The following is a 13238-nucleotide window of genomic DNA, read 5'->3' as shown; positions in this document are numbered from 1 at the left end:
ACACCAAACCATGCACCCAAGCACACACCCACGCATATACACATAATATGTTTTTCTATCTTCACAAGGACTTTGCATTGGCCTCCATTCATTTTCACTCATTTCTGTAGCTTAATTCTTAGAATTAAGCTAAGCTGAGCACAGTTGGTGACTCAGATGATATATACATACTCACACACTCACATCTAAAGGGCATTTCATACAGAGTTTTTAAAAGTGCGTATTTAATTTCACATTTCACACGTTACAAATGTATTTTGCAAACATATTGTTCAGTTGTCATAAATCTAGCTATCACCAGTTCATGGTTAACTCTAAACCTGATCTAAACTCAATTCACGCTTTAGTCCTAAATCTTACCCATAACCAGTCAGTCCTCACAATGTAGCATGAGTTAGGAAAATGGTCCTTACAATGCATCAAATTCAAGGCCACACACACACACACACACACACACACACGCACACCCGCACACACCCACCCACACACGCACACACACACCCACGCACACGCACCTACATACATACATATCTTATTTAAGAACATGACACCAGCAAGTCTTCAAGATTTTATTGCTTGATTTCTTGAGAATGAGTCAAACAGCAACCTTTGAGACACTGGTTCTATTTACTCACAATATGAACCAACTTCAGCTTTACTACGTTTCCATTAGTGTTTTTCGGATTAGTTGTAAGCAAGGGTCTGGTCGATCCAGCTGCGCAGGTAGGACACGCGGGCATACACTGCCGGGGTGTTCACGTTGCAGTTGCTGGTGCCCCAAGACACAATACCCGTAAGATACCACACACCACTGCTTTCACACACCAGAGGGCCACCAGAGTCACCCTGAAACAAGGCAAATAGTTTGCAAGATTAGCTTAAGAGAAATGAACCTGCATTCATACAGCATCTGTGTTCTGTCTTTTGTGAGCACTGGGCTGGCTGATTTCGAAAACAGGATAAAGTGTAGCAATAGCACAGTTGGTGACTCAGATGATATATACACACTCACACACTCACATTTAAAGGGAATTTCATGCAGAGTTTTTAAAAGAGCACATTTAATTTCACATTTCACACGTTACAAATGTATTTTGCAAACATATCGTTCAGTTGTCATTTTAAGCTTCTATGTTTTACCCGGTGAAGTCTAACCATTGACCTGCACGTTACCTGGCAGGAAGACACTCCAGAAGCACCAGCACAGATCATGGCATCGGTGATTCTGTTGGTACCCCAGTAATTTCTGCACTGAGCAGGGCTGAGCAGAGGCAGGGAGGTCTGCTGCAGGTAACGAGGGCTTGCTGAGAAGACAGGAAAAAAAAACAAAAACACAACCACTCCGAATCAGTGCTTTTTTTTCCACCCCTCTGTAAGGTTTTCCAGCTTTGATGCTAGTAAAACCATCCTGCTTAGACATGTAGAGAGAGGCTCACTCACAGGTTTGTCCTGTCCTGCCCCATCCAGTGGTGACACATTTGGTTCCAGAGGGGATACTGGTGCTGGAGGAGACCAAGCACACAGGAGACACGCGGGAGTTGAACTGTGCTGGGGAGGAGAGCCTCAGAAGTGTGATGTCATAGTTAAGGGTGTTTGAGTTGAAGTAAGAGTGGGTGATGGCCTGTACGTAGAGGTGAAGAAAAAATGTCAAATTATTTTTAAAAAGTTGAAATATCTTTGAAACGGTTGCACAGATAGAAAGCTCACATTTTAGAAAAGGGATTTTTCTGAATTATCTTCCTTACCCTAGAAATGGTCTTGACCTGAATGGGCTCACTGTTGTACTGCCGATCGTGCTCACCGAGGATCACACGGTGGCTTGACGGCCTATCAGAATGAAAGGTCATCTTATTGATTACTTACTTTTAGTAAGCAGTTTTCAAATGTTTGCAATGGGACACATCTAGCAACTTACGACACACGGCAGTGAGCAGCTGTGACAACCCAGTACTGGTTGATCAGCGATCCTCCACAGAAGTGAAAGCCGCTACTGTCCTAAGTTTGGAACAATGTCTCTTCAAGGAATTTTCGTTGCCTGAGGTTTTTGTTTTTGCATGATTTAACAGAACTGGAGAATTTTAGAAGACTGAGCGACGTACCTGAAGAGAAACTTGCCAGGGCCAGGAACCGGACACTGCAGTCTCGCCATTAACAATCTTGTTGTATCCACTCACCTGGGGCTTAATAGCAGGCACTCCACACCCTGAGGGCCAACGATTAAATCCAGCATCATTCTTGTTCCCAATTGCAATGGCTATGCTCAGTTATATAACAGTGTAATCAGTGCATATGTAGCTGCAATCCAGTTAAAATGTGAAATGTCAATTATTTCTTAGACAATGTTTTTACTGCATTTCTTTTATGGTTTGCCTTGAGATGAAAGCATGAAATAAAGTTATAGTGCCACTCACCCAGTGTGGAGGCCACAAGCGCAAAACAACTTACAAGCAAGAACATAACTGTGGCACAACTTTGATTCAAGTCCACCCTGTCTGGCAACTTTGTGCTACGCAAGCATTTATAGGTGCATCCCACCTGACTGACCCTGACTTCTGTGGGTAGCCTTTGGTATAAACTCCTCCCCATCCATGTTTCATCAGCCCCCGCATGAGAAAACACCACCTGCCGATAAGCACCTTTGACAAATTAAAGTCACATTTGAAATAGAAAAATATAGATCACATAATTATTTGATTTGGAAGAAACAGCAACATGGTTTTCCTTTGCTGTTGCTATTAAAAATGATTCAGTAAGTGACGCTTGCTTCTTACTTCTGAACAGCACATGCATGCATCAGGAACAGACAACGCATTCTGTTGATAAATGCTTACTTCTCCCACTCAGGATCTCTGTTTTTAACACCTTTTTCATTTTCTGTGAGGTACATTGAGAGATTAAAACTATACTGATCAAAATGTGGTTTTCTTTCAGGAGGAGTCTGTCAGATCGGTAGTATAGTTGCCACATTGAATGTCTTGTCATTAACTTATGAATTTGTTGGAGAGTTATCTAAAGGAAACTTTAATGATTTAGAGATGTACAATTAAACACTGAAGACTGAACAAACACTCAAACCTGACTGTATTTCACTGCATTTTTCTGTTTAATGACACACGATTGTCAATATTTAATATTTTTCAAGGGTTTTTGCACGTCAAAATCTGAAAAAATACCCAAAGTGTGGCATGCAAATTGGTTCAACTGGGGTTCAACCAACTTAACTTTTTTGCTCCCAAAAAAATCCACTGAAACTAATTACGGTAGTAAACACACTCTACCCTAGTAATTTGATCTTAGTGTAAATGCAGCTGTATAAATTTCTCAGAGGTTTGTTTAACAACACAAACGGCATCATGAAGATTAATGAACACAGAAGACAGTCAGGGATAAAGATGTGTAAATGTTTATTGCAAGATTTTAGGCTTTAACAGCAGAAATGTCTCCAGCTTTAAACATGTTCAACCCATCTGAATGGCTGCCTGAAATGCATGACTATTCAAAAGTGAAAATATTGCTCAGTTGTCCCTGTGCAATTTGCAACAAGTCCAATATGTGGCAGAAGGTACTCTGGTCATATCAGACCAAAAGTTTAACCTTTTGCCTTACATGCTATGTGTGATGCTACTGGTAAGCTTGTGCAGGCAGGACGTTTTTCTTCATAGGGATGGGAAAGTGAACAGAGTTGATGGATTGTGGTCTTAAATACAAGGCAATGTTGGAAGGAATCCTGTAAAGTTTAAAACTGGGGTTGAAGGTCACCTTACAGCAAGACAATTACCAGAAACATACAGACAGCTGAAAACAAAACGGTTTAAATTAAAGCACACGGGTTTGAAAGGAATAGGTCAAATTTGATTGTGATTGTGATTTTTTTTCTGACTAGAATAAGAATATGATGTGTACAAAAACTCTCCATCCAATGGAACAAAGATTGAAGTCTTCTTTAAAAAAGAATGGGGAAAAACTGAAATGTCTGTGGATTTACAAAGCTTGAATAGCGATGTCACAAAAAAGCCCTGCAGATTTTCTTGCATTGAAATATGGTTGGGCAAACTTTAATTCAGGGGCCTGGGTCGCATTTGCCAAAAGTGTTGAGAACCATACATACTTTAATTTTAACTCCACAGGTATGCATGAACTTATTAGTGCTGGCCTATAAAACATCTCTATGAAGATTTGTAGTTATGTCAGAAAGTTAGAAATTTCAGACACCAAGGCTCCTTCTGGCAAGCACTATCCTTAGCACAATTTAGCAATAACTCATTATATTAACAGTAACGCTGCAGAGCAAAATTAAGTTGAATTTTTATGGTGTGCCCATTTGGCACAAAATGCATGGTTCGAACAGCCAGTACATGTGGTCAAGCTAAGATGAGCAACTGTTGTGCTTATTGCTTATATTTAGTCAACTTCCTCGATGGTTGGGCCAGAGGAGGAACCAGCTCCGGCTCCGCCAGGGAAGCTACCGGGCATTCCTCCTGGCATTCCTCCTGGCATCCCCCCCTGGTACAACTTAGAGATTATTGGGTTGCAAATCTTCTCCATCTCTTTCTGTTGGTGCTCATACTCCTCCTTCTCAGCTGTCTGTGTAAAAAAAAGAAGCAGATAATTGTGTTGTAAGAGCTGTAAGAGTGTGAAATCACAATATGGAAGTGTAAAAATGTCTATCACAGTTTCTCTGCTAAACATCTGTGATTTTACAACTTTTTCAAACATGAATTTCTTGTTTTTGGATATTAACAAAAGCCTTTTTAATTTGCGGATGTCTTACCTGGTTCCTGTCCAGCCAGGCGATTACTTCATTACACTTGTCTATGATAGTCTTTTTGTCCTCAGGACTGATCTTGTCTTGGAGCTTCTCGTCCTCCACTGTGCTCTTCATGTTGAAGGCCAGAGACTCAAGAGAATTTTTGGCAGTGATCTTGTCTCTCTGGGCCTCATCTTCAGATCTGAACTGTTCTGCTTCCTGCACCATGCGCTCAATGTCTTCCTTGCTCAGTCGACCTGAGGAAGAATGAAACATAAAGCTTGTTTCAGTGATTTTAGAAACTTCTCTGATGAACAATCTCTGCCCCGTAATTTGTGGTCAAACCTTTGTCATTAGTGATGGTGATCTTGTTCTCCTTTCCGGTGCTTTTGTCGACTGCGGACACATTGAGAATGCCATTGGCATCGATGTCAAAGGTCACTTCGATCTGAGGGACTCCTCGGGGAGCAGGCGGAATACCAGTCAATTCAAATTTCCCCAAGATATTATTATCTTTGGTCATGGCTCTTTCCCCTTCGTAAACCTAAAAAAAGGTATTGATGTTTATTGGATCAATGCACATTTTCATCACTAAGGAACAGTGCAATTAAAAAGGTTTTTATCCCCTTATAGATTTACCCTGTTCTTGCTGTTTATCCACACTTGAGTTCTTCAAATAATCAAAGTAATTTTAATATCAAAGTTAACACAAATGAATTCATAATGCAGTTTCGGAGGTCAAGCCTCATCATTTCAATTGGGCTAGAGTCTGGGCTTTCTCTTGAACACTCTAAAATCTATTTCAGTCGAATCAGAGGTTGGTTGAGTTCCTGGTGGGGTTTGGATTATTTTTTACAACGTGTAAGTATACAACTATACATTATGATAAGGGTGCAGGAGTTCAAGGTCACAAACTAATTAGCCAGAGAGTCTCACTCTGGTATTTAGTGTTTCTTAAATGATGACAAGTTGTGCAGATCCAGAAGGATAAAATTCCTGATTACTGCCAAAGTCTGGCAGCAATCAGACCTGGTCAAATTGAACTTGTTTTTTTTAAATATAATTAATAATTTAATTGCCCAATTCAACTGTTACTTTTGATATAGGGCTGGGTGGGTTTGTATAGGTTTTTATTTCCCTTTTAAATAAAGTCACTGGTTAAAACCTGGATTTTATTTACCCATTTGACTGATCTAATGTAGAGAAAAAGGCAGAAACAGCAGAAAGTTGTGATGGGAGGTAAATAACTTTTCATGGTACTGCATAATATATAACTGAATAATATTTGTAAAGTTTCTCGGTCAAAAATTAAAAATAATAATCAATAATTTGGGTTATTTAACATGCCATAAATAAAAAAAAAAGGCGCTTCATTTTCCTAATTTATATTTCCACTGTGTTATTTCCAAATATTTAGGTTGCCGCTAAATAGTTTTACATTCTAAACTAAATATTTAGCTTGATAACTAAATGTTTAGATTGGAGATAAATATTTAATTGGCGCACACAATATTAAGCTTGCTAATGAAATATTTAGTTTGACATTTAGAAATGTCAAACTAATTGACATTTATAAATGTTAATTATAAATGACATTTATAAAGATGGTGAAAATCCGACTGAAAAATAAACCCTTATTTTAATAGGGGTTTATTATAACCCAGAGTATTCCTTTCACTGTCGAATTTTACAAAAGTCACCCAATAGCAAGAGGTGTGAACTTTTATTTGCAGAATGTGCTACAATGTGCTACCTGAATGAGGACTCCAGGTTGGTTATCTGAGTAGGTGGTGAAGGTTTGGGTTTGTTTAGTTGGGATAGTGGTGTTCCTTTTGATTAGGACTGTCATCACTCCTCCAGCCGTTTCAATTCCCAGGGACAGGGGTGTGACGTCCAGCAGGAGCAGGTCCTGCACATTCTCAGACTTATCACCAGCCAGGATGGCAGCCTGTACAGCTGTGGGTTTCCAAATAATGAAGTCATGATTACAGGAAAGTTTTTATTTGCACCTCTTCTAGGCATACAGGAGTAAATTCTGTGGAGACCTACCTGCCCCATATGCAACTGCCTCATCTGGGTTGATGCTCTTGTTCAAGTCACGTCCGTTAAAGAAGTCCTGCAAAAGCTTTTGGATCTTCGGAATACGTGTGGAGCCGCCCACTAGGACAATATCATGGATCTGGCTTTTATCCATCTTGGCGTCCCTCAGGGCCTTCTCCACAGGCTCGAGAGTTCCTCGGAACAGGTCCGCATTGAGTTCTTCAAAGCGAGCCCTGGTGATGGAAGTGTAGAAGTCTGTTCCCTCGTAGAGTGAGTCGATCTCAATGCTGGCCTGGGTGCTGCTGGAGAGGGTGCGCTTAGCTCGCTCGCACGCTGTACGCAGACGGCGTACGGCCCGCTTGTTGCTGATTATGTCCTTTTTGAACTTGCGCTTGAACTCGGCAATGAAGTGGTTGACCATGCGGTTGTCAAAGTCCTCCCCACCCAAGTGTGTGTCCCCTGCTGTGGCCTTGACCTCAAAGATGCCATCCTCAATTGTTAAGACTGACACATCAAAAGTACCGCCACCAAGGTCGAATATGAGAACATTACGCTCCCCCCCAACCTGAAATAAATAGAAGGAAATTGTAAAAGCAACATAAAAGCAAGAGGCTAGCATTTTAGCCATTAGATTGATGGTTACCTTTTTGTCCAAGCCATATGCAATGGCTGCGGCTGTGGGTTCATTGATAATGCGAAGCACATTGAGGCCAGAGATGGTACCAGCATCTTTGGTGGCTTGACGCTGGGAGTCATTGAAGTAAGCAGGAACTGTGATAACTGCATTGTTCACAGGCTGAAATGATGAAAGATAATTTCATTTAATGAAAATATATGTCTCATTGTAAGTCTGGGTGCTGCAAATTGATTTTGCTGTAGTAACAGCATTCCAAGCAGCATACCTTGCCAAGATAAGCTTCAGAAATCTCCTTCATTTTGGTGAGAACCATGGAGGAAATCTCCTCGGGGTAGAAGGACTTGATCTCCCCCTTATATTCAACCTCCATCTTTGGTTTTGAGGAATCATTTATAACCTTGAAGGGCCAGTGTTTCATGTCCGATTGCACCACAGCGTCGTCAAACTTGCGACCAATCAGACGCTTAGCATCTGTCGTTAATTCAGCAACATTGAAAAGAAAGTTTCACTGTGTGTATAGAGATTTTGCATTTTAATATGAACTGATGTTAAAAAAAAATTAGAATTGAAACAGATGGACAAGTGAAATCCTATTTTGCATTATTGTTTCTGACAGTGCAGTCTTGAAGTGTTTTTACCAAATACGGTGTTGGCTGGATTCATGGCCACCTGGTTCTTGGCAGCATCTCCAATCAGCCTCTCTGTGTCTGTGAAGGCCACATAACTTGGTGTGGTTCTGTTCCCTTGGTCATTGGCAATGATCTCCACTTTGCCATGCTGGAAGATACCCACACATGAATAAGTGGTACCCAGGTCAATGCCTACTGCTGGTCCTTTAGACATCTTCAAAAGACAAACAAAAAGACTTTTAGCATTTCAGCACATTTACATTGGCAGTTCAATCTCAAATCAGTGCATATGGTGTTTATCACACCAATGTCTTTATATATCTTTCTGCTTAAGCCTCAAAAATTGTTGTGATATCACTTAGAACTCTGTGCATCCACAAGAAACTTGGATGTTTTTCAATAGTAATTTTGCAGGCTTACTAAAGATCTTTTATCCAATCCAGTCAATCCCATCTAACTTTATTAAGAAATAACTTAAAATTTCTAGAGGAAGCAAATTGCTGAATACATTTAAAAAATGTAAAATCTTAAAATGCCAAAAATAAAGACACAAATATAGAATACAAAAATAGAAAATATGTTCAAAATATTACCAGCCATGCAATAAAAAGCTTATAAAATGAGCAGAAACTCAAATCAACATATCATGTGGCGAAAAAATTAGTCAGTGATTTAAAAACAGGCAGTGATGTAGTCACATATTTCAACCTGCCACAGAAAAGGCCTCCCTAAGTCTCTGTTTTTGTGTTAGGCATATTGTGGAGCAGCTGATCAGTTTACCTGAGTGATCTACAAAGACCACAAAGAAAATTGCTGCATAGTGACATAATTGATTAGAGAAGAAATCTAACTGTCATGAATTGGTGTGGTGTGAGGTGAGGTAGAAGCGGCAGACCCAGAAAATATGTAGAATAATGAATTTAATCCAGACAAAAAAAAACACAATAAGTCCAAAACTCCTGGCAGCACAGCTGAGCGGAATCCAAAGGCTCAACACTGGTAGCAAAAACAGGATAAACGAATGGACTAACTGACACGTGCAGAACTGAAGCCAAAATGAGACGAGGACCCAACAAAGACACGGAGACACAGGTGACACTAAATACACATGAGGTAATCAGGGAACGAGACACACCTGGGAACTAATCACGGGGAGACAGGACAACACAGAGACTCAGACACACAAGAAAACTAGAAATAAATACACAGATAAACATGGAACCTGACAGTACCCCCCCCTTAAAGGGCGGCTCCAAGACGCCCAAAAACAGTCCAAAACTCAAAAACACAACAAGGGTGGGCGGAGGGGCGCTGGAAGGAGGGCCAGAGTCCAAAACAACAAAAAACACACCCAACCGAGTGGGCGGAGGGGCGCTGGAAGGAGGGCCAGAGTCCAAAACAACAAAAAACACACCCAACCGAGTGGGCGGAGGCCAAGAGTTCAAAACACACAAAAAACTACCCCCAGGGTGGGTGGAGGCACAGGAGGCGGAAACCATGGAGGAGGTCCGGGGGGCGTCCGCGGCGCAGGAGGCGGAAACCACGGAGGAGGTCCGGGGCGTCCAGGCGCAGGCGGAAACCACGGAGGAGGTCCGGGGCGTCCAGCGCAGGAGGCGGAAACCACGGAGGAGGTCTGGGGCGTCGCAGCGCAAGGCGGAAACCACGGAGGAGGTCCGGGGGGCGTCCGCGGCGCAGGAGGCGGAAACCACGGAGGAGGTCCGGGGGGCGTCCGCGGCGCAGGAGGCGGAAACCACGGAGGAGGTCCGGGGGGCGTCCGCGGCGCAGGAGGCGGAAACCACGGAGGAGGTCCGGGGGGCGTCCGCGGCGCAGTGGCCGGACACCTGGAGGCAGGTCCGGCGGACGTCGATGGCGCCAAGGGAGGCGGCGACGAGGCGTCTCTGGTGCCACCCGGAGGCGGCGACGAGGCGTCTCTGGTGCCACCCGGAGGCGGCGGCAGCGTCTCTGGTGCCACCGAGGCGGCGACAGCGTCTCTGGTGCCACCAGGCGGCGGCAGCGTCTCTGGTGCCACCGAGGCGGCGGCAGCGTCTCTGGTGCCACCAGGCGGCGGCAGCGTCTGTGGTGCCACCCGGAGGCGGCGACGAGGCGTCTCTGGTGCCACCCGGAGGCGGCGACGAGGCGTCTCTGGTGCCACCCGGAGGCGGCGACGAGGCGTCTCTGGTGCCACCCGGAGGCGGCAACGAAGGGACATGGGAGGAGCACTATGAGGCTGGGGCTCAGGAGGAACACAAAGAGCTGGGGTCTCGGGAGGAGCTCTAGGGAGGTTGGGTGGAACACAAGGGGGCGACAAAAGGTCACTAGAGGGCAACGAGGAGCCACTGGAAACACTAGGGACTGAGGAGGGAGCACATGGAAACTCAGAGTGGAAACTAGGAAACAATGAGAAAACACTAGGTAGACACTCGGAGGGGGCACTAGGGGACGGAGACCAAGGACGAGCACTAAGGGGAGGAGACTCAGAAAGGTCACTAGGGGGCAACGAGGGGACGCCAGAAGCACTAGGAGGCTCGGAGGGGACACTAGGAGGTGATGGAGGAACACTAGAACCCCTAAGGGGAGGAGACTCGGGATTACTAAGGGGAGGCATCGAGGAAACTACGGGAACTCTGAGATGCTGGGGCTTGGGAAGAATACTAAGAGGCTGGGAGGGAACACTAGAAGGCGGAGATGACTCAGAGGGACCACTAGAGGGCGACAAAGAAACACAGGGACCACTAAGGGGAGGAAACTCAGAGGAAACACTAGGTGGCAACAAAGGGACACTAGGAGCACTGGGGTTCTCGGAAGGAGCACTGGGGTTCTCGGAAGGAGCACTGGGGTTCTCGGAAGGAGCACTGGGGTTCTCGGAAGGAGCACTGGGGTTCTCGGAAGGAGCACTGGGGTTCTCGGAAGGAGCACTGGGGTTCTCGGAAGGAGCACTGGGGTTCTCGGAAGGAGCACTGGGGTTCTCGGAAGGAGCACTGGGGTTCTCGGAAGGAGCACTGGGGTTCTCGGAAGGAGCACTGGGGTTCAACGAGGGAACAAAAAACCCACTAACTGGGGCAGGAGGCACAGAGACTGCAGTGGCTGCGGGAGGCACAGAGACAGGAACAGAGGCTGCAGCAGCGGCTGCAGCGTGCTCCGAACGAGGAGGAGAAGCTGCTGCCGGCTCTGGTCGCGGAAGTGCTGCAGCGGAGGCTGCGGCAACGAGAGGCAGAGAGACCGCTGTGGCGGAGACTGAAGGCAGCGCCGGCCCGGAAAACGCAGGAACTGCAGGAGCAGCAGCAGTTCTTGGAGCAGGTGTGGCAGACACTGGAGATGACGAAACTGGGGCCGGAGGAGTGGCTGGGACGGATTGTCTTCTCCGAAGAAACTCGTCATAGAGCTCGAAAACTATCTCCAACATAAATGAGTCTCTCTTAAACTGCTCAAAAAGGTAAGAAAAATCCTCCTCGGATTCTATTAAAAGAATGTTTGATGGGAGTGACGGAGAAGCATTGGAGGTGGCTGTCGGGGTGCGAGTCTGGTTCTTCAACAGGTCGTAGTCCGACTCTAAGCCCATCTCCTCCAGCAGCAGCGGAGAAGGCAGGATCTCTACGTCCTCGTAGAGATCCCGTTGTGCCAACTCCAACTGCTGCTGGATCCATCCCTCACGGTTATTCTGGGCCATAAATGCAGCAACCTCACCTCGTTGTTGTTGGTTGGGTCCTTCTGTCATGAATTGGTGTGGTGTGAGGTGAGGTAGAAGCGGCAGACCCAGAAAATATGTAGAATAATGAATTTAATCCAGACAAAAAAAAACACAATAAGTCCAAAACTCCTGGCAGCACAGCTGAGCGGAATCCAAAGGCTCAACACTGGTAGCAAAAACAGGATAAACGAATGGACTAACTGACACGTGCAGAACTGAAGCCAAAATGAGACGAGGACCCAACAAAGACACGGAGACACAGGTGACACTAAATACACATGAGGTAATCAGGGAACGAGACACACCTGGGAACTAATCACGGGGAGACAGGACAACACAGAGACTCAGACACACAAGAAAACTAGAAATAAATACACAGATAAACATGGAACCTGACACTAACAAAGCCCCTGAGAGGCCGAAGCTCTTGGGAGCTGCGCTCACCCAACCGATAACCAATTTTAGAACAGGAAAATGTCACAGTGTTTCTGTGGAAAAGCAGCTCCAAGTGACTTTGTCTGAGGACTGAAACCTTCCTTTTGTAAAAAACATTGTATTGACTTAGAAATTGAGCAACACAGGAGAGAAACTGACATAATATTCCTATGTCTTGCACACACACCACAAATAAAATCACTTAGCCATGAACATTTTTTTGGTTGCACATGTGATTTTGGTTTCACGTGTCATGCCATCGTTTGACAGAGACCATGCAAACCTGAAGTATGTCAGTACCTCTTGCTTTGTATTCAGGCTTTCCAAGCAGCAAACAAGATAGATTATAAAGAGAGGCCAGAAGAGTGAAGATTCCTGTATATTCAGTTACCTTGTGAAGTTAGATGCTCAGGAAGTGATAGTTTCCTGAATTAAAGTGATGCCTTTTTTTAAGCAGCACCGTCTGTGCTCCTCTCCAGCACTCCCTTCTTCTCCTGGCGGGCAGCGGATGACTGTCCTGTCCCTCCTGGTTTTATAAGGCTCGGTGCAGGCAGAGCCCACTGGAGGTGTCAGGTGACTCCACCAAGGAAAGTTCTAGACCCGTGTTTCTGCTCACTGGCCAGATTTTCTTTGAATGAAAGCTGGCTATTATTATCTCGGCACTGATTTTCTAACTAAGCAAAATTAAAACCGGAAAGAGGTAAATTTGTAGAACTTTGGAAAGTTGCAAAGACTTAAATGTTCGACGGCAAGATAGGAAATATTAAAAAGCCCTTCTTAAGAAAACTAACGTTACTCACATGCTTTATTGCATGTGCAAGCAGTTAAATGAATCATACACAGCGTTGCAGATTACATTTTTTCAAAAGTTTTTACAACTCTTGTCAGAAATTCCAAGAAAAATCTACAACAAAATAAGCAACATGCAGTGACAATTTGTGGAAAACATTACAGGGAATATTTTCAAAGTTGTAAACCTCTTGAGGTTTTGCTTCTGTATGTAAGGTCATTCTTTTGCATTGCTTTTCCTAACCAATTCCAAATTTGGTCAAAATGACATAA

The 13238-nt window shown here is 44.4% G+C and overlaps 2 protein-coding genes across 3 annotated transcripts; both read right to left on the bottom strand.

Annotated features, from left to right (window-relative positions):
• Window positions 1-555: 555 nt before the first annotated feature.
• Window positions 556-2534, bottom strand: LOC122831372 (chymotrypsin-like protease CTRL-1). The gene is made up of 7 exons (XM_044117500.1): window positions 2412-2534; window positions 2100-2203; window positions 1916-1995; window positions 1746-1827; window positions 1441-1621; window positions 1174-1304; window positions 556-846 (listed from the first exon to the last, which is right to left on the bottom strand). Exons 1-7 carry the CDS (start codon window positions 2455-2457, stop codon window positions 685-687), a joined length of 786 nt encoding a protein of 261 aa, XP_043973435.1. The 5' UTR covers window positions 2458-2534; the 3' UTR covers window positions 556-684.
• An 853-nt stretch (window positions 2535-3387) lies between these two features.
• On the bottom strand, window positions 3388-12699 carry hsc70 (heat shock cognate 70). Of its 2 annotated transcripts, none has more exons than XM_044117464.1 (9): window positions 12568-12699; window positions 8063-8267; window positions 7690-7895; window positions 7431-7583; window positions 6797-7352; window positions 6501-6703; window positions 5093-5291; window positions 4772-5004; window positions 3388-4584 (listed from the first exon to the last, which is right to left on the bottom strand). In XM_044117464.1, the coding sequence occupies exons 2-9, from the start codon at window positions 8265-8267 to the stop codon at window positions 4402-4404; spliced, it is 1938 nt and encodes a 645-aa protein (XP_043973399.1). In that variant the 5' UTR covers window positions 12568-12699; the 3' UTR covers window positions 3388-4401. The 2 variants fall into 2 exon arrangements, with proteins under 2 accessions (XP_043973399.1, XP_043973400.1); XM_044117465.1 differs by having other exon boundaries at window positions 12477-12629.
• Between the last annotated feature and the right edge of the window lie 539 nt (window positions 12700-13238).

Source organism: Gambusia affinis, linkage group LG05, assembly GCF_019740435.1.
Source record: "Gambusia affinis linkage group LG05, SWU_Gaff_1.0, whole genome shotgun sequence".
NCBI classification, from domain to species: domain Eukaryota; kingdom Metazoa; phylum Chordata; class Actinopteri; order Cyprinodontiformes; family Poeciliidae; genus Gambusia; species Gambusia affinis.
This window is presented reverse-complemented; position numbering and strand designations above follow the sequence as displayed.